The sequence below is a fragment of the Phyllobates terribilis genome, unplaced genomic scaffold (assembly GCF_046119375.1).
Source record: "Phyllobates terribilis strain yellow unplaced genomic scaffold, ASM4611937v1 Scaffold_5__5_contigs__length_657084704, whole genome shotgun sequence".
NCBI classification, from domain to species: Eukaryota; Metazoa; Chordata; class Amphibia; order Anura; family Dendrobatidae; genus Phyllobates; species Phyllobates terribilis.
Window position 1 is genome coordinate 262,268,619 of NW_027362765.1, and position 21,868 is coordinate 262,290,486.

The 21,868-nt window shown below is 46.1% G+C and overlaps 1 protein-coding gene across 5 annotated transcripts in view; it reads right to left on the reverse strand.

Annotated features, from left to right (window-relative positions):
• CARD14 (caspase recruitment domain family member 14) overlaps positions 1-21,868 on the reverse strand; it is a 160,442-nt gene that overhangs the window by 110,976 nt on the left and 27,598 nt on the right. For all 5 annotated transcript variants that reach the window (XM_073684112.1, XM_073684109.1, XM_073684111.1 and 2 more), the window contains 2 exons: positions 10,793-11,118; positions 6,452-6,604 (listed from right to left, as the gene is read on the reverse strand). In XM_073684112.1, the coding sequence (XP_073540213.1) occupies positions 6,452-6,604; positions 10,793-11,118 (479 nt within the window). The remainder of the gene's footprint in view (positions 1-6,451; positions 6,605-10,792; positions 11,119-21,868) is intronic.

Sequence of the window (21,868 nt, forward strand, 5' to 3'; positions counted from 1 at the left end):
CATGGCTTCGATGTTCACTTGGAGATTCTCCTGTACCATCCTCTCTAGGCATTGACTATGTGTCAGACTTCTTGTCTCCTGTGGCCTTGCAAAGGATGGTCTTAAAAAGTGGTGAAACGATTCCACAAAATTGCTGTTACCAGCAGATACTGTGTTACTGTTACTGTTTGAGTGATGAAGACTCGACAGTCCCACCGTTGGCAAGTTAGAACTGTGAGATTCACTACGTGCACCACTGGTGTTTTGTGGAAAAGCACATGTAAGATTCTGCAACAGATACTCCTGCATTCGTCAATACCTTTTTATGGCAGGAATTATTTCGGCAAATATACTTTTGTACCGGGGATCTAAGAGTGTGGCAACCCAGTAGTCGGGATTACTTCGAATTCTGACAATCCGGGGGTCATGTTGCAGGTAGTGCAGCAAGAAGGCACTCATGTGTCTTGCGCATCCAGAAGGACCAAGTCCTTGTTGTGTTGGTAGCGAGGTAAGAATCATGCTTCCTTCCTCTGCCCTCTCCCTCCAACCTCGCACAACAGAAATGTGATCAAGGTCTCCCTCATCTGATGAGTCTTCCATGCCCATTGCCAGTTCGTCCTCCACTTCTTCCTCGGCCCCTGCACCTTCCTCAACAGTTTGGCTGCTACCATGCGCCCTGGTTAATCCCTCTCCCCCACCCTCCCATGCCCGCCGCCTTGGTGCTGCCAACCGTCTGGACCTTGGAGATGTTATCCCTTCCACATACGACTCCTCCTCTACTTCCTCCACCTCCTCTTGTCCCACCACCTGACTCCGAATTCTGTTTAACATGTGCTCCAGCATGTAAATCACCGTAATAGTCATGCTGATAATGGCATCGTCAGCACTAAACATCTTCGTCGCCATTTCAAGACTGTGCAGAAGGGTGCATAGGTCCCTGATCTGAGACCACTCCTCCAGCGTTATTTGCCCCACCTCTGGATCTCGTTGGCCCAGGCTATACATCAGAACGTATTGCACCAGGGCTTGTCGGTGCTGCCACAGTCGCTGCAACATGTGCAGAGTTGAATTCCACCGTGTCGGCACATCGCATTTCAGCCGGTGAACTGGCAGGCCCAACGACTTCTGTAGAGATGTAAGTCGTTGAACTGCGGGATGCGAACGGCGGAAGTGAGCACACAGCGACCGTGCACTCTGCAGAAGGCCATCTAGTCCGGGATAGTGGGCTAAAAATTGCTGGACAACCAGGTTCAACACGTGAGCCATACAAGGCACGTGTGTGACATTGCCCCGGCGAAGTGCCGCACCCAGGTTTGCAGCATTGTCGCACATGGCCTTCCCTGGTTGCAGGTCCAGTGGAGACAACCTTTCATGAAACTGGGTCTCCAGAGCTGACCAAAACTCCTCAGCTGTGTGACTCACATTTCCCAGACATTTCAAAGTAAACACTAATGCGTTGAGCCCTGCTGCCAGCATAGTAAGGAGGTGTGCAGGATTCCTTCTGCGCAGTTAGAAAGCAGGTGGCATTACCAGACAGGCTTTGGGTGCAGGTGGAGGACCGAGAGGAGGTTGAGGAGGCAGAAGCAGTGGAGGAAGTTCGAGATAAAGAGGATTAACACACAACTCGTGGGGACGGTAAGACTTGGACAGCAGCCCCTTGTCCTGCTGTCACCATAGTTACCCAGTGCCCAGTCAGCGACATGTAACGCCCCTGTCCATGCCTTCTCGTCCAAGTGTCTGTGGTGAAGTGCACCCTGTCACACACAGAGTTTCTCAAAGAAGCGGTGATGTTGTGTGCGACATGCTAGTGGAGCGCAGGCACACCTTTCTTTGAGAAGTAGTGCCGACTGGGCATCTGGTACTGGGGCACTGTGACGGACATAAGGTCTTGAAAATCCTCTGTGTCCTCCAGGTGGAAAGGCAGCATTTCTGTAGCCAACAGCTTGCAGATGGTGAAATTCAACCTCTTAGCTTTCTCATGGCTAGGAGGAAATGGTCTTTTACTTTTCCACATCTGAGGGACCGTGGGCTGGCTGTTGTGCTTAGACGGTGTTGAGTAGGGTGTCCCCGGCAACTGCTGGTCTGTGAGGAAGATGCAGGCGGACATGTTAGGTTGCCTTGATCCAAAGGTGGTGCTCTCGATGTCGGAGAGCGCTCAACACTAGCAGGTGTTTCCACTTCCCAATGAACTGACGACCTGCCAATCACACTGGCTGTTGCGGGTAAAGAGGTGGCAGGTCTGCGTCCAAAAACATGTGTGACTGCTGTCCCCCCAGTCACAGAGGATGAAGAGGCTGCGGATGCACAAGATGGGGCAGACGGTGGTTGGCCCAGCCGGCTAGGCCGCATTGTAGCACAGTGAGCTTCCCACTGCAACTTATGCTTCATATCCATGTGACGGTACATGCATGAAGTACTCAAACTATGTATTTTTTGGCCTCTACTTAGCTTTTGCTGACAAATATTACAGATAACACGAGTTGGGTCATCCTTATCGATCTGAATAAATGCCCAGGCTATGCAAGGCTTAGAGCCCATGTGACCTGAAGAGCCACTACGACTTGTGGTCAGAGGCAGAGTTGTGGTTGAGGATGCAGTTGTTGACGTGCTTCCAGTACTCCGTCTCTGTTCAGGAAGGCGCAACCTAACCTCGTCGTCAATAGCATCTGTGATGCCCCGCTGCGCTTGGTATCACAGATCCTACAAGAGTGCATTGATGGAATCCTCCACAAGAGGCCCCCATAAACATTCACACATCTCCACCTTCCACCTCAGACCAGCAGAGGGAGCCCGTTAGGGATATAAATAGGGAAGGTGGAGCTAGGCAGTTCAGTTCCTCTGAAGAGTTCCTGCAGTAGAGAAGCCTAAGAGAGGTCAGTCTGCAGTGGAGCTCAGTCTAGTCTAGAGAATGCAGTTAATAGTTCAGCAGTGGAGCACGAGGCTCCTGCTTGCTAGATTCAGGGAGCCCAGATAGAGCTTAAGGTGTGCCGGTGCCGTAAGATCAGTGAAGCACGGCAAGCTGCCGTTAGTGTGTATAGCCTAGTGAGGGCCCGAGTAGGCCGAAGGCGAGTGGCGAGTTAGTACATAAGGGGCAGAGGAGCTTAACCAGCTCACCCCGAAGCATTTACCGGACACAGGATCCGAGCTTACCGGTATCTCTATGACCCAGTAAGGCATAACCGGAATCCCTGGAGAACTACAAGTCCCAGGATCGCTAAGGTGCTGATATGTAACAGAGCCAGGAGACGCTTAGGCCCCGCATACTGGGAGCGTGAACTCCAAGAGAATGCCCTACCACAAGGTCAGCCAGCGCAGGACAGAGACAAAGTTAGGCCTAGCTCCAGGCAGGTCAGAAACTTACTACGCAGAGGCAAGAAACAGGAGGCCCTACACCCGCTCATTGGGGAGGATCCTGATATGCACCCTTCACCCTACAGTGCTCCGGGATGTGCCTGAATTTCCACCAGTAAAAGGTACTGAAGTGACTACCGTGTCCGTTCCCGTTCTTGCTCTGACCCAGCTGGGTCTCGCCTGTCCTGCATTCCCCCTGCATACGCTGCCCTGAGACCTAGCTCCACCTGTGGGGAGCTATACCATCGAGCTGCCTTATCACCGGCCTCAGTGGACTGCTGCAGTGCTGGTGCTTATCACCAGATACCACAGGTGGCGTCATGAACTCTTATAAAATTAACAATTATCCACCCTTTTAAAGAGAGACCCCAGGGTACGGGCCAGGGAGCCGACCACCGCGACATCCCCAAGGCCAGGCAAATGCCCGGGTACCGAGTCATCCCCATCCTCAGGGCTAGTCACATCCTCCTCCACCTCCTCTGCTGACCTCATCGACTGTCTGACTGTGGGTTGACAGTAAGTGGGATCTCCAACCTCGTCATCATCACCCTGTGTGTTATCACACCCGTCGCCCTCAGAGCCAACCTCTTCCTGCCCTGACCGAAAAGTCAAGTTGTCGCTCCAATCAGGTATTTGAGTCTCATCATCGTCTTCATCATTGTCTCCACCAACAGGAGTTACAGTTTGGGAACAAGGGTCTACATTATGCTCAGAACCTTCTTCATCTGGTCCTGGATCCAACTTATAAAGATTCTGGGCATCGGATCAGATCATTTCCTCATCTGGATTAACAGAAGCTCTGGAGCAGACCTCCGTTTCCCAGGCTATAGTATGAGTAAACAGCTGGGCAGACTCAGCCATCTGTGTTACCCCATACTCAGACGGGCAGCTGGAGACTTGGGAGCTGTGAGGAAGCAAGTGCGATTGGGGTGACACTTCTGAGGACTGGAGTATTTGTGATGTTGAAATTGAGGTGATGGAGAGCCCACTTGAAGGAGCACTTGATATCCGTTGAAGCACCTGCTGTTTTTGTGCCTCATCTAGAATTTGTAGCGATGGGCGTGTCCGTAAGAATGGGATCGTATCACATTGTCCACGAAAAGAAGTCGACATCTTAGTTTGGCTGGAAGATGGTCTTTCTTCTGCAGATGTTACTCCCCCCCCCACCGTGGGGGGCCTCGACCCACCAGCGGACAGGCACCAGTATTGGGATAGGGGGGCTGGCCGTCAGGGTCCACCGCGGCTCTGGCACAAACCCGGCGACACAGAGGTGGCACAGGCAGGCACGGACTGGCCGTGTCGGCTTCTCACTTTTTGGATTTTAGAAGGGCATGACATGCCTATATCTGTGTCTCCCCCTCCTTTTACTCCTCCACCTCTTTTCTTTTTGCATGACTATATGTACTTGTCACTTTTCCATGTGTTAGTTGTGTCTTCTGAGCAGTTTATCAGCTTTTGGACACCTTTGAAGGTGTTTTCTATGTGTTTCTATGTGTTTTTGTTTGCCTGCCATTGGTTTTAACGGTGTTCGAAGGTGTTCGACGAACAGTTCGACGAACAGTTCGGCAAACACACGGGTGTTCGACGAACCGAACCGAACTCGAACACTACGGGGGTGGCTCAACACTACTTTTTAGTTGCTTCAATAGTCCCCTTAGGAGACTTGTTGCTGCGATCGTCCAATTACTTGTGCTAAACTGTCACTGTGTAGCAGAAATCTTCATATCCTATGAACGCCGGTCATGGGAGCCCACAACAAAGGAAGGGACACAGGTGTTAAGCTGAGGTTAGGGCTGCTCTAACATAACTTGTTAGGAAGCCCTGATTCTCTTGCAGGGTTGTCGAAGCTCTGACATAGCTAACCCCCGTTCCTCTGATAAACACCTTACATGTCAAAGTTCCTATTGACAATGGCATCTAACAGGTTAAACTATCGGGATCAAAGCATGGTTCTATACAATTAAACCACTCTCCTTTCTCACTGCTCATCACATTTGGCAAGTGACATGTCTATTATTATTTTGAATAGGAATAGGAAATCTTAGTGGTAATCTTCATTTACTTAGAGCAGGTATAGTAGTGGAGAAGGAAGTAGTTTTCCTCTGACACCAAAAAGAGGTTAAAAGCATGTTCCCAAAATTTAGATCACTCTGAACTGCAGTTTAATTCAGTTAAGGGGTTAGCTGTGACAGCCCACCCAGTAGAGGGAGGGGGAACCCAGTGATAATGTTGAGTACAGGAAGTGAATAGTTTAGTAGTATATAGTACCTCAGAAAATTGACAGGCTCTATTTCTGGCTGCAAGGGTAGACGTGGGCCTAGTATCCCAGACAGTGGACCGTCAAACTGGAGAATCCCTCCACAGGAGTCCCCTTAGCTGGCCTGGGGACCTTGAGAGAGTCGTCGAGGACCTTTGGGCACATTCTCTCTGCAGGACTGCAGAAGAAGTTAGGACTCAAGGCCAGTATGTGGAGAGAACTAAGATCTGGATATACTGTCACTGGTGAGGAAGATTCTCTAGAACTAGAGAACAGAGCAACAGAGATGCTTCACCTAAATTGGGGACCAGGGCTGAAGTTGTATCAAGTACCTGTGGGAAAGATGACAACCCGTTGGGTCTTATCCATTATATCTGCCTGTAAATATTGTAAATACTGCCAGTTATCAAGTAAAGTTCCAGTTATTGTTATGAACTTTGTGTCCTCTGAATTCATTGCTGCCCTGGTTCTGGAAGAGAAATCCCTGGAGACAGAAGAGACCGGCTGGTCAGAAGCTAGTGGAACGCACCACATACACATCAGAGGGAGGACACACTTTGTCTGGAGGGTGCCAGAGCGAGCATGGGCCACAGCTCGCCCATGACTACCTCACTGGGGCACCTTACACAGGTATTGATTTTATTTCCTCACTGTTAGACTGCAAATTTATTAGGTTTGCGTTGTTTAATAAATGTTCCCAAAAAGTCAACGTTAGTAAATATAGGTCTTCCCTCTATTTGACATCTTTACTATAAACCATTGGCATTCTTTTATGTTTTTATCCTGCTAAACAAAGTCTTTAGGTAAAAAAAATATGATTCTGTTCTTAATTCAAATGTACAAAACTTGAAATTGGTTTCTCACCAATCTAGTCTGTCTTTCCAAGCTCTCTTTTAGTGTCTTGTTTTCTTTTTGCAGAACTTGCAACTCTTCTTCACACTGAACTCGGGTTGTCCAGCTCTGGGCTACTTGAAGCTCCATTCTCACTCTATGCAGCTCCTCTTTCACAGAATAGAACTATAGGAAAAGGTTTGATAATACATTTACTATTCATATACAGATATAGGGAAATATAGCATATATCAGTTACCAGTTTAAGACATGTAGCTAACACAGTACACCAGAACTGAACTTTGTCTCATAACAAACACATTAGCAGCTGCAGCTCTCACAGCTTTGCTGTATTGCAACACTGCTGCCTGTGAGATGGAAGCTGAAGCACTGAGAGGAACCTGCAGATGTGTCGGGTATAATCACACACATCTCTGCAGTGACATCAGGAGAGCAGAGAGCGGCCATTACACATCACACTGGTAACTCCCCCTTTTATTTAAAATAAGCTCTCGAGGCAGATTTTCATGCAGATAAGTGTCTCGTCCATATTCCTGAACTGCTCATTTACATACATACGATTTAATTATTTAGAAATCATACAATGTGATTTTCTGGTTTTTATTTTTAGATTCTGTCTCTCACAGTTGAAGTGTACCTATGAGAAAAATGTTAGCATGTTAGAAGGATTAAAAGTTTAGCAATTTAGATTTTTTCCATTGAATTTTACAAAACCAATTTTTTTTAGTGACCAATTCACTTTTGAAATGACTTTGAGGGGTATATAAGTCTTAAAACCCCAATATATGACTACATTTTAAAAACTACACACCTAAAGGTATTTAAAACTGCATTCAGGAAGTTTGTTAACCCTTTAGGTGTTTCACAAGAATTAACACAAAAGGAATGAAAAATTTGTACTGAGTATGCCTACACACAATATTTGGTCAGAAACTAGTGTTCGGCCATTTGGCAGGGCTCAGAAGGGAAGGAGTGCTATTTGACTTTTAGTGTGTAAATTTGGTTGGAATATATTGTGGACGCAATTTGCAGAGCCCTTGGAGTACCAAAACATAAAAACCTCCTTTTATAAAAACTACATTACTCAAGGAATTCATTTAGGGCTGTGATGAGCATCTTGTACCCTCAGGTGATTCAAAGAATTTTATAACATTGGGCTGTGAGAATGAAACATCACATTTTTCCACTAAAATGTTACTTTACTCTTAAATTTTCATTTTCACAACGGATAATAAGAAAAATTGGACAACCAATTTTGGGGTTAATTTTGTCCTGAGTATGTCAATATCACACATGTGGTTGGAAATTACTGCTTGGGCACACTACAAGGCTCGAAAATGTAGAAGAGCTATTTGAGTTTTGACGTGCAATTTAGGCTGGAATAGTTCAAAATGTAGAGCATATGGCTTGGCACTGTCTTTTGTATTACTGATATAATACACCGTCCATAATTATGATAGAAAAATATCACTCAAGAAACTCTTTTAAATGAAAGGTGGTGGTCTAACATGTAGAAGGCATAAATGTGACTCCTGATTATATGCTGATGAACTGGTCCTCTTTTTGTCTGAGGTGGAGTGTTCACTTCCTAGGGCAATTAATCTGAATAATGACTTTGGAGAGTTTTCAAGCCTCACTATAAACTGGGGCAAGTCTTCGATCATGCCGCTAGTAAACAATTTATCTGGCCCCATAGCATATGGATTACAAATAGATAATACATTTAAATATCGTGGGATTATTATCAACAAAAACCCAATAGTGGATTAAAAGGATAATATATATCCCCCGTCCAATATGCTTAAAAATAAATTTGAGAGTTGGTCTCACCTCCCCCTCTTTGTAGTGGGAGGAATTAATCTTCTTAAAATGATAATTCTCCCAAAATGTCTCTATGTACTGGAGCACTCTGTTAAAATGCCCAAAACATTCTTTAAGAGACTGAACAGCATGATGGCAGCATCAGTATGGGGTCCCTCGAGACCTAAGCTTCTTAGCATCGGTACTCTGCAAAGACCTCAAAACCATGGTGGACATGGTACCAGATCTATTCCTATAGTATCTAGCTGGCCAATTACGTTACCTAAAGTGTTGGTTGGGAAATGAGAAACCACCTAATGCAGAGGCTCATCTCATGCAATTTTAAATGGTAACTCAGTGTAGGCAATATTAGAGGGGTCTTACAAACCACCACAGGGAATATTATATGCTCACTTCCTGGCGGTACAGGTCTAAAAAGAGAGTAAACACACCTTATTATTTACTGACCAGATAAATAAGACCAAGCTGTGGAATAACCCTGAGTTTCCACACCTTAAAAACCTGCAAGATCCAATAGTTTGGAAACAATGCAATATAACAACACTAGGCCAAACCTTTGATAACGAGATTTTATTGTCTTTTAACCAAATCCATACCAGGTATTACGTTACTCATGGAGCTTTCTATATTCTTTTCTCTTCACTGAGTCATGCAATATCACACCAGTTTCCACACCCAAGGCAATTATCCACTTTTATAGGGGTGTTTCTTAGCTAGGGTCCCATGGGAGTAATATCCATGCGTTATACATTTCTCCTGAACTCCAAAATTGCATCTACTCAACTTCACGTTGAAGATAAATGGCGTCACTTGTTTCCTTCGATAACCGAAGAACAATGGGATGACGCATTAGAGTCTCACACTGTAGTATCCTCAGTAGCTAACAATAAAGTGATACAATTATACATCTTTCACCAGTCTTATTTAACCCACTTATACTACATTGATTTGGTAGATTGTTATCACAGGAGTGGAGAACTGGGCTCAGATTTCTGGCATCTTATATAGAACTGCACAATAATAAGAAGATATTGGAATGAAGTGATCTCTACACTATCACAGATAATTAAGACCCCCATTGTTCCAGAACTTTGTGTATTGGGAGTTGTAGATGAAAAATCTCGACTCATTACGATAGAATATTTCTCTGTGACACCACGTTCTAAACCAGGAAGGCAACAGCTCTGAGGTCGATGGGAGGGAGATCTCCCACCGTCACTCAATGGAAAAAGTTGGTTAATGATATAATACTGTTTGAGAAAATATAGTTTATAGGAATAGGAGATACACTCAAAAATTCCACAAAATATGGGTAAGGGTAAAGTGGTGTGATTCACCTCTAACACAATTATATCTCAGCACGCTGACCTCTGCACTTTTACAATATGTACCCTAACATGTTCCAGTGTTTATCAGGGCCCAGATATGTGTCCATACATGTAGCAGTGCCTGGTACAGCAGTTCATCTCCATTCATGTTACTATCTACAACGTTTAGTTGGACCATCTATTTTTCAACAGGACAATGACCCTGAACACACCTCCAGGCTGTGTAAGGGCTATTTGACCAAGAAGTAGAGTGATGGGGTGCTACGCCAGATGACCTGGCCTCCACAGTCACCAGACCTGAACCCAATCGAGATGGTTTGGGGTGAGCTGGACCACAGAGTGAAGGCAAAAGGGCCAACAAGTGCTAAGCATCTCTGGGAACTCCTTCAAGATTGTTGGAAGACCATTTCTGGTGACTACCTCTTGAAGCTCATCAAGAGAATGCCAAGAGTGTGCAAAGCAGTCATCAAAGCAAAAGGTGGCTACTTTGAAGAATCTAGAATATAAAACATATTTTCAGTTGTTTCACACATTTTTGTTAAGTATATAATTCCACATGTGTTAATTCATAGTTTTGATGCCTTCAGTGTGAATGTACAATTTTCATAGTCATGAAAATACAGAAAAATCTTTAAATAAGGTGTGTCCAAACTTTTGGTCTGTACTGTATAGGTACTGTTTGATATTCAGTAAAGCATAAATTTTCTTTTTTCTTTCAGAATCTTTCATTTTGTCTTGACATTTACTTCTTAAAGGGAACCTGCAACTACATATAATGAAATTTAACCTGCAGATATAGGGTGAATCTGCAGGTTAACAGTTTTAGGGAGGAGCCTGGCTGCCATACTGCAGTGTGGCACCCATGTGGAAAAGAAGGAACTTTATTCCTTCCAGGAGCTGCCGGCTTTCAGTCATATGGCCTTATTGGCGCAGCTGCAGTCACCGCTTACAGCACTGAAAGAGGCGGCTGTAATCATGCCCAAGTACTTTGACTGACAGCCAGCTCTGCACTTATGCACTTTCTTATGGGTGCTGCACTTTCAGTACAGCAGCTGGGCACCTTCCCAACACCATTACCCTGCAGATTAACCCTATATCTGGGCATTAATAGCACCTTCATAATTATGCCTACATTTGCAATATAAAGTAACAGTATTTCAAGATGGATAATCTACATTTTTGAAACCGCGTATAAAATGCTAACCTGTTCCTGCAGTTCACTATTCCGGCTCTGTACATTGTCCTTCTCCTGTAATGCATGTGAGTAGCGCATGGAAAGCTCATACTGCTCATCTTTCAACTTGCTTATCATTTGACTCTGGGCATCCATCTCTCTGCGAAGTCGTTGATTTTCATGCTCCATACTTCGCATACTTTCTCCTTCCTCCTTTAACTGTTGTTGCTTTTCTCGCATTTTGTGTAAATGATGGACCAATGTTCCTTTGACTTGTTTCTCCTGCATCAATTCCTCCTGCAGACTACTTAGTGTGTTCATGAGAAAAATACTTAACTGGCTGCTGTCGATAAGTCCTGCAGATAAAAGACACTTATTACCGACTGGGTAATTATGATTTTGTAGGAAAACCTATATGATTGGGATTTTGAGCATTAGTTTTAAAAATGTATATTAGGCTATGTGCCCACAATTAGTGTTGAGCCACCCCCGTAGTGTTCGAGTTCGGTTCGGTTCGTCGAACACCCGTGTGTTCGCCGAACTGTTCGTCGAACTGTTCGTCGAACACCTTCGAACACCGTTAAAACCAATGGCAGGCAAACAAAAACACATAGAAACACATAGAAAACACCTTCAAAGGTGTCCAAAAGCTGACAAACTGCTCAGAAGACACAACTAACACATGGAAAAGTGACAAGTACATATAGTCATGCGAAAAGAAAAGAGGTGGAGGAGTAAAAGGAGGGGGAGACACAGATATAGGCATGTCATGCCCTTCTAAAATCCAAAAAGTGAGAAGCCGAGACGGCCAGTCCGCTCCTGCCCGTGCCACCTCCGTGTCGCCGGGTTTGTGCCAGAGCCGCGGTGAACCCTGACGGCCAGCCCCCCTCTCCCAATACTGGTGCCTGTCCGCTGGTGGGTCGAGAGAGCCCCCCTGTGGTGGAGGCAGCTCCAAGCTTTTTAATTTAAATTGTCCCTCTAATTTGAATGAATACACTTTAAATCCATTTACAAGGATCTATTGGAGGGCAAGTCTCATGCCAGCAGCCGCGTAATTCCAGCTCCAGTAGCGTCCACTAAAGCTGCTGCAGTTAAAAAGCTTTTATAAGGATCGAGCTCGGCTGTCCACCGCAAGGCATCCTAGTGCCAGTCCCAGCCCCTATGCCTTGGGGTGCCTCCTGATGCTCTTCACTAAGTATCCCGTGGTCCCGAAGCATTTCCTTTGAAAAAATTAAGTGTCCAAACTACAGGTGGTGTAGCTTGCTTAACAGCCGGGATAATCCGCTGACTAGCAGACACTGCTACTAGGCACAAAGTATTTCCTGGGCTAGATGCAGTTAAAAATTTGTAAGTAGATACTCTCGTTGGATGCTGAGAAAGCATTCCATAGAGTCTCCTGGCACGCCATATATGATTCTCTTAAAAAGCTTGGGGTAGGGGTCTAGGGGACCCTTTTATAGCCAAAATCACGGCCCTGTATCACAATACGTCACCTAGGCTGAAGATAAATGGAACTGTAGCACCGAGGGCTCGGTTGCTACAGACGTATTGCACCTCACCCAGAGGTGTGATATCTCACTCTCAGATAAGGATGGAGTGTGGATCAGGACCCGACACCTGCATGCATTACACCACATTGCCGTGGGGCAGGGCGACCAATATGCCCCTGAGATGGGCACGACAGTCCCTGTCCCTGGCTGGAGTGGGGGGAGGGAACACTGAGGAAGGGGAACCCTGCAGTGCAGGAGCAGGGAGGAAGCAGTTCCTGGGTGCATTGAGAAGGGAGTATAAAAGGTGGGCACCATCTTAGTTCAGTGCAGAGAAGTCTGAGCAGAAGTGGCAGGGAGCAGGGGCTCTGCATGAGCTCTGCTCCGGAGGCGGGCCTAGTAACAGAGGCCCAGGCCTGCAAGAGGGAGAAGGAAGGAAGAGGAGCGGAGAAGGCTCCAGGAACGAGGAATGAAGGGATCCCAGGGGTGCGGACGGGCGAGTCGCCACCGCACGCCCGAATCCACCTGCGTGGAGGGGTCAGGCCAAAGGGGGAGACCGGTCCCCGAACTAGTGGAGGCAGGAAACGACCCTCAGCTAGAAACCGGAGGCTCTGACATTTTATGTGGCGCAGCCCCTTGCTCCACCCGCTAGGAAGGCACCACATAGGGTCAGGGAAACTGGCGCCAAGTTTACCAAGAGGAGGCCCGAGGCAGCCGGACAGAAGTGTTGGTAAGAAAGGCCAGACAAAGGACACACAAAGGGGGTCCTGTGAAGCGCTCCAAAGTTATCTGGGAGTTGTCTGAGCCCCTCACCTGGTGAGCACAGTACGACGTGGGCAGCCGTTACCTGCAGACGTGGTCTGGATAATAAGAACTGTGAGTAAAGGCCCTGAACTGCATCACTGACTCCGTGTCGTTACTGCTGCTGCCCTGCACCATCACCCCCATCCTCCGCATACACTGCCCTGAGGCTATACTCCTCCCGTGGGGAGTTATGCTACGCTCTGCTGCACCCACAACACCAGCCTTAGCGGTCTGCCCTGTAGCGGCGGTTCACTCTGACCGCAATCCACGGGTGGCGTAGTCGGACATTTAAACATCAAAACCACATAAATAGTTCCGCCACTGGTTTGACCGCCCTGAGCCACGGAACCGGATCGCCGCCACGAAGACTACAACCACCAGCATCCACCAAAAAGGGTCCGGCTCCGGGTGTCCCAAGGCCCAGGGGGCGCGTCAGAACATTTTCATCACCTTTCACAATCACCAATGGGACAAGGCAGGGATGTTCTCTGTCCCCTCTCTTATACATCCTAGTGACGGAGCACCTGCTCTCATCAATTCGCCATAACCCCAATATTAGGTGGATTGAGGTGGGAGGCACCGAGTACAAGTGCTCTCTATTTGCTGATGATGTCCTAGTATATATCACTCAATCACATATATCCATCCATGCTGTTATGGCTGAAATAGATCACTTTGTTACATGGTCAAATTTTAAAATCAATGCAGCGAAGTCTGAGGCCCTCGATGTCTCCCTCCCCAAATCCATATAGGATTCCATCCAGTCCAACTTTCCCTTTGCCTGGCCCTCACAGGGTATCAAATACTTAGGAATTCCTATTCATAGAGACCTCTCCCATCTATGTTATCTTAATTTTGGGCCCTTTATTGAACAACTCCATACAGACCACGGTTGGCAAGTTAGAACTGTAAGATTCACTACGTGAACCACTGGTGTTTTGTGGAAAAGCACATGTACACTGTGTTCCAAATTATTATGCAAAAAGTGTTTAGGAGTGATAAGGGAAGAATTTGTTTGTTTGTCAGTTAAACTCACTGATGGTGATGTGTGTCAGGGCTCTTTATATCACTGTAAGCAATTGCAGACACCAGTGCTAATTAGTTTGTCAGGTGTGTCCAATGAAAGGCAAGACTACTTAAGAAGGCTCTCTCACATTATTCAGCAGCCTACATTTTCTGCCAAAATGGGAAAGAAAAAGGATGTGTCGGCTGCTGAGAAGCAACAAATTGTGGAGTGTTTAGGTCAAGGCATGACTACAATCAACATTGTGCGATGATCAGGATGAAGTGTCTTGGCAATCAAGAAGTATGTAGCTGATTCACAGTACACACGTGTGCGTGCTGATAAGGGCAAATTGAGGACTCTTTCCTACAGGCAATTACGTCAGGTTGAAAGAGCAGCGGCAAAAAAGCCTTGTCATAGCAGCAGACAAGTTTTTGAAGCTGCTTGTGCCTCCAACGTCCCCCGAACAACAAGATGCAGGGTCCTTCAGAGGTTTGCAGCTGTGCATACGCCATCCTGTCGACCTCCTCTATCCACTTCACACAAGCAGAAACGGCTCCAGTGGGCCAAACATTACATGAAGACTGATTTCAAAACTGTTTTGTTCACGGATGAGTGCCGTGCAGCGCTCGATGGTCCAGATGGATGGAGTGGAGGATGGCTGGTTGATGGACACCCCACGCAAACACGGCTACAGCGCCAACAAGGAGGAGGTGGAGTAATGTTTTGGGCTGGAATCATGGGGAGAGAGATTGTCGGCCCCTTTAGGATCCCTGAAGGCGCTAAAGATGAACTCCATAATGTATGTGGATTTTCTCAAACAGCACTTCCTGCCATGGTTCAAGAAGAAGAACAGTGTATTTCACAGCAAGATCATTTTTCTGCATGATAATGCACCATCTCATGCTGCACATAAAACATCTGCATCTCTGGCTGATATGGGCATAAAAGGGGACAAACTTATGGTGTGACCCCCATGCTCCCCTGACCTCTACCCCATTCAGAACCTTTGGAGCATCATTAAAAGGAGTGTCTATGATGGCGGGAGGCAGTTCACATCTAAGCAACAGCTCTGGGAGGGTATTCTGTCCTCATGCAAAACAATTGAAGCAGAAACCATCCAAAACCTGACAAATTCAATGGACGAGAGAGTTCAGAAGCTCCTTTCGAACAAGGGGTCCTATGTGAAAATGTAACATCACCTAGAATAAAGTTTTGAGTTGAAAACTGTTTGATTTCAGTTTCTAACAACCTGCTAATGCTTATAATTTCAAAAATGACCATTTTTTTGGTCTTTATTAAAATGAAAAGGTTGATCGAAAAGTTTGGGGGATCTAAGAGTGTGGCAACCCAGTAGTCATGATTACTTCGAATTCTGACAATATGAGGGTCATGCTGCAGGTAGTGCAGCAAGAAGGCACTTATGTGTCTTGCGCATCTCGGAGCCCCAAAATTATTTTCCGGGCTAGATGCAGCTAAAAATTATTTTTAATTTTAAATCTGGTGGAGCTTATTATAGATGGCCTAATAGGATCAGTGCTGCACACTGCTACAAAGCCCAAATTATTTTCCAGTCAAGATACAGATAAACATGATTAATAATTTGAAAGCTTAAAACGGTTGGTAGGGTGATTTTAAACAATCATCAAGCTTTTACTCTCCCCAGGATGACACAGGGGTAGAAAAGTCGTTTCGGATCCATGATTTGTTCATCTTTATGAACGTGAGTCTGTCTACATTATCAGTGGAGAGCCGCGTGCGCTTATCTGTCAGCACACCACCAGCAGCGCTGAACACACGTTCAGACAGAACGCTGGCTGCGGGGCATGACAAGATCTCCAAGGCGTAAGTGGCTAGCTCCGGCCATTTATCCAGATTGGAAGCCCAAAAAGAGCAAGGGTCCAGTGACACAGTCGTGGCTTCAATGTTTACTTGGAGATACTCCTGTACCATCGTCTCTAGGCGTTGACTATGTGTCAGACTTCTTGTCTCCTGTGGCCTTGCAAAGGATGGGCTAAAAAAGTGGTGAAATGATTCCGCAAAATTGATTTTACCACCAGATACTGTGGTTCTGTTACGGTTTGAGTGCTGAACACTTGACGGTCTCACGGTTGGCAAGTTGGAACTGTGAGATTCACTACGTGCACCACTGGTATTTTGTGGAAAAGCACATGTAAGATTCTGCAACAGTCTCTGCTGATACTCCTGCATGCGTGCATCCCTTTCTATGGCAGGAATAATTTCTGCAAATTTACTTTTGTACCGGGGATCTAACAGTGTGGCAACCCAGTAGTCAGGATTATTTATAATTCTCACAATTCGAGGGTCATGTTGCAGGTAGTGCAGCAAGAAGGCACTCATGTGTGTTGCGCATCCAGGAGCACCAAGTCCCTGTTGTGTTGGTGGCGAGGTAACAATCATGCTTCCTTCCTCTGTCCTCTCCCCCCAACCTCGCACAACAGAAATGTGATCAAGGTCTCCCTCATCTGATGAGTCTTCCATCAGTTCGTCCTCCACTTCTTCCTGGGCTCCTGCACCTTCCTCACTAGTTTGGCTGCTACCATGCGCCCTGGTAAAACCATCTCCCCCACCCTCACATGCCTGCCGCCTTGGTGCTGCCGACCGTCTGGACCTTGCAGATGTTAGCCCTTCCGCATACAACTCCTCCTCCTCTACTTCCTCCACCTCCTCTTGTGCCACCACCTGACTCCGAATTCTGTTTAACATGTGCTCCAGCATGTAAATCACCGGAATAGTCATGCTGATAATGGCATCGTCAGCACTAAACATCTTCGTCGCCATTTCAAAACTGTGCAGAAGGGTGCATAGGTCCCTGATCTGAGACCACTCCTCCAGCGTGATTTGCCCCACCTCTGAATCTCGTTGGCCCAGGCTATACGTCAGAACGTATTGCACCAGGGCTTGTCGGTGCTGCCACAGTCGCTGCAACATGTGCAGAGTTGAATTCCACCGGGTAGGCACATCGCATTTTAGCCGGTGAAGTGGCAGGCCCAACGACTTCTGTAGAGATGTAAGTCGCTGAGCTGCGGGATGCGAACGGCGGAAGTGAGCACACAGCGACCGTGCCCTCTGCAGAAGGCCATCTAGTCTGGGATAGTGGGCTAAAAATTGCTGGACAACCAGGTTCAACACGTGAGCCATACAAGGCACGTGTGTGACATTGCCCCGGCGAAGGGCCGCACCCAGGTTTGCAGCATTGTCGCACACGGCCTTCCCTGGTTTCAGGTCCAGTGGAGACAACCATTCATGAAATTGGTTCTCCAGAGCTGACCACAACTCCTCAGCTGTGTGACTCACATTTCCCAGACATTTCAATGTAAAAACCGCCTGATGACGTTGAGCCCTACTGCCAGCATAGTAAGGAGGTGTGCAGGATCCCTTCTGCGCAGTTAGAATGCTTGTGGCATGACCAGACAGGCTTTGGGTGCAGGTGGAAGACCGAGAGGAGGTTGAGGAGGCAGAAGCAGTGGAGGAAAAATGACATAAAGAGGATTGACGCACAACTCGTGGGGACGGCAAGACTTGGACAGCAGCCCCTTGTCCTGCTGTCACCATAGTTACCCAGTGCCCAGTCAGCGACATGTAACGCCCCTGTCCATGCCTACTCGTCCAAGTGTCTGTGGTGAAATGCACCCTGTCACACACAGAGTTTCTCAAAGAAGCGGTGATGTTGTGTGCGACATGCTGGTGGAGCGCAGGCACACCTTTCTTTGAGAAGTAGTGCCGACTGGGCATCTGGTACTGGGGCACTGCGACGGACATAAGGTCTCGAAAATCCTCTGTGTCCACCAGGCGGAAAGGCAGCATTTCTGTAGCCAAGAGCTTGCAGATGGTGAAATTCAACCTCTTAGCTTTCTCATGGCTAGGAGGAAATGGTCTTTTACTTGTCCACATCTGAGGGACCGAGGGCTGGCTATTGTGCTTAGACGGGGTTGATAAGGGTGTCCCCGGCAAACTGCCGGTCTGTGAGGAAGATGCAGGCGGACATGTTAGGTTGCCTTGATCCAAAGGTGGTGCTATCGATGTCGGACAGCGCTCAAGACCAGCTGGTGTTACCACCTCCAAAGAAAATGATGACCTGCCAATCACGCTGGCTGTTGCGGGTAAAGAGGTGGCAGGTCTGCGCCCCAAAACAGGTGTGACTGCTGTCCCCCCAGTCACAGAGGATGAAGAGGCCGCGGATGCACAAGATATGGCAGACGGTGGTTGGCCCGGCCGGCTAGACCGCATTGTAGCACACTGAGCTTCCCACTGCAACTTATGCTTCATGTCCATGTGCCGGTTCATGCATGAAGTACTCAAACTATGTATTTTTTGGCCTCTACTTAGCTTTTGCTGACAAATGTTACAGATAACACGAGTTGGGTCATCTTTATCGATCTGAAAAAATGCCCAGGCTATGCAAGGCTTAGCACCCATGCGACCTGAAGAGCCACCACGACTTGTGGTGAGAGGCAGAGTTGTGTTTGAGGATGCAGTTGTTGACGTGCTTCCAGTACTACGTCTCTGTCCAGGAAGGCGCAACCTGACCTCGTCGTCACTAGCATCTTCTTCCACCTCCTCTGCTGACCTCATCTCTTGGCTGACTGTGGGTTGACAGTAAGTGGGATCTCCGACCTCATCATCATCACCCTGTGCGTTATCACACCCGTCGTCCTCAGAGCCAACCTGTTCCTGCCCTGACAAAAAACTAAAGTTGTCGCTCCAATCAGGTATTTGAGTCTTATCATCGTCTTCCTCATTGTCTCCACCAACAGGAGTTACAGTTTGGGAATGAGGGTCTACATTATGGTCAGAACCTTCTGCGTCTGGTCCTGGATCCGACTCATAAAGATTCTGGGCATCAGTGCAGATCATTTCCTCGTCTGGATTCACAGAAGCGCTGGAGTCGACCTCTGATTCCCAGGCTATAGTATGAGTAAACAGCTCTGCAGACTCAACCATCTGTTCTACCTCATACTCAGACGGGCAGCTGGAGATTTGGGAGCTGTGAGGAAGCAAGTGCGATTTGGGTGACACCTTTGAGGACTGGAGTATTTGTGATGTTGAAGTTGATGTGGAGGAGAGCCCACTTAAAGGAGCACTTGATATCCGTTGAAGCACCTGCTGTTTTTGTGCCTCATCTGGAATTTGTAGCGATTGGCGTGGCCGTAAGAAAGGGATCTTATCACATTGTCCGCTAAAAGAAGTAGACATTTTAGTTTGGCTGGAAGATGGTCTTTCTTCTGCACCTACCCCACGGACACAACCTTTTTTCCCCTTCCCAACACGCCTATTCCCCTTTCCACCAGCAGCAGGCCTTTTTCCACTCATTTTGGTGGTTAACTAATTCACAACTCTGGAGTTGTTTGCACAAAAAAACAATGGATGGTAACCGAGCAGAGCTGAGTGGCCAAACTGTGGTATTAGGCCAAAACTATTGGCTGGGTTAGATGCAGAAAAAAATTATTTTTAATTTGCAACCTGATGGAGGTCAGTATAGATGGACTAATAGACCAAGTCCCACACACCGCTAGAAGCCCAAATATTTTTTCAGAGCTAGATGCAGAAAATTTTTTTATTCAATTTGCAACCTGATGGAGGTCAGTATAGATGGACTAATAGACCAAGTCCCACACACTGCTAGAAGCCCAAATATTTTTTCAGAGCTAGATGCAGAAAAAAATTATTTTTAATTTGCAACCTGATGGAGGTCAGTATAGATGGACTAATAGACCAAGTCCCACACACCGCTAGAAGCCCAAATATTTTTTCAGAGCTAGATGCAGAAAAAAATTATTTTTAATTTGCAACCTGATGGAGGTCAGTATAGATGGACTAATAGACCAAGTCCCACACACCGCTAGAAGCCCAAATATTTTTTCAGAGCTAGATGCAGAAAAAAATTATTTTTAATTTGCAACCTGATGGAGGTCAGTATAGATGGACTAATAGACCAAGTCCCACACACTGCTAGAAGCCCAAATATTTTTTCAGAGCTAGATGCAGAAAAAAATTATTTTTAATTTGCAACCTGATGGAGGTCAGTATAGATGGACTAATAGACCAAGTCCCACACACCGCTAGAAGCCCAAATATTTTTTCAGAGCTAGATGCAGAAAAAAATTATATTCAATTTGCAACCTGCTGGACGTCAGTATAGAAGGACTAATAGAACAAGTCCCACACACTGCTAGAAGCCCAAATATTTTTTCAGAGCTAAATGAAGAAAAAAATTATTTTTAATTTGCAACCTGATGGAGGTCAGTATAGATGGACTAATAGACCAAGTCCCACACACTGCTAGAAGCTCAAATATTTTTTCAGAGCTAGATGCAGAAAAAAATTATTTTTAATTTGCAACCTGATGGAGGTCAGTATAGATGGACTAATAGACCAAGTCCCACACACCGCTAGAAGCCCAAATATTTTTTCAGAGCTAGATGCAGAAAATTTTTTTATTCAATTTGCAACCTGATGGAGGTCAGTATAGATGGACTAATAGACCAAGTCCCACACACTGCTAGAAGCCCAAATATTTTTTCAGAGCTAGATGCAGAAAAAAATTATTTTTAATTTGCAACCTGATGGAGGTCAGTATAGATGGACTAATAGACCAAGTCCCACACACTGCTAGAAGCCCAAATATTTTTTCAGAGCTAGATGCAGAAAAAAATTATTTTTAATTTGCAACCTGATGGAGGTCAGTATAGATGGACTAATAGACCAAGTCCCACACACCGCTAGAAGCCCAAATATTTTTTCAGAGCTAGATGCAGAAAATTTTTTTATTCAATTTGCAACCTGATGGAGGTCAGTATAGATGGACTAATAGACCAAGTCCCACACACTGCTAGAAGCCCAAATATTTTTTCAGAGCTAGATGCAGAAAAAAATTATTTTTAATTTGCAACCTGATGGAGGTCAGTATAGATGGACTAATAGACCAAGTCCCACACACTGCTAGAAGCCCAAATATTTTTTCAGAGCTAGATGCAGAAAAAAATTATTTTTAATTTGCAACCTGATGGAGGTCAGTATAGATGGACTAATAGAACAAGTCCCACACGCTGCTAGAAGCCCAAATATTTTTTCAGAGATAAATGAAGAAAAAAATTATTTTTAATTTGCAACCTGATGGAGGTCAGTATAGATGGACTAATAGACCAAGTCCCACACACTGCTAGAAGCCCAAATATTTTTTCAGAGCTAGATGCAGAAAAAAATTATATTCAGTTTGCAACCTGATGGAGGTCAGTATAGATGGACTAATAGAATGATGCTATGCCCAAAAGATTTTACTTCACTAGGTGCAGTAAAAAAATTGGTATTCTATACACAGGTGGTATATCTTGCAACACAGATAGGCTACTCCACTGACTAACACACTCTGCAATAGGCCAAAAAGGATTAGCTTTGCTAGATTCAGCCAAATGCTGTGAAAAAAACTTGCACAGCACTGGCACAGACCTGCCTGGCAAAAACTGATAGGAACTGATGTAACCTAGTCCTGAAAAGGACTCCAATTACAATTAGTCTTTACTCCCACAATCTATCTATTTAAGAGCACAGACCTGCCTGATAAAAGTCGTAGGAAATGCTGTAACCTAGTCCTTAAAAGGACTGCAATCACAACTATTCTCTACTCCCAAGCTATCTGTATATTTGTGCGAAAATTGGCTTGAAATTAACAAGGTATAGCGCACACAGCAACAGCGGTGCCGTCTAACACGCAGCTGCAGCAGTGAGAAAATGGTGGCGACGGGGAAAATGGCTTGGTCTTATAGGGCAAGGACATGTGACATACACTGC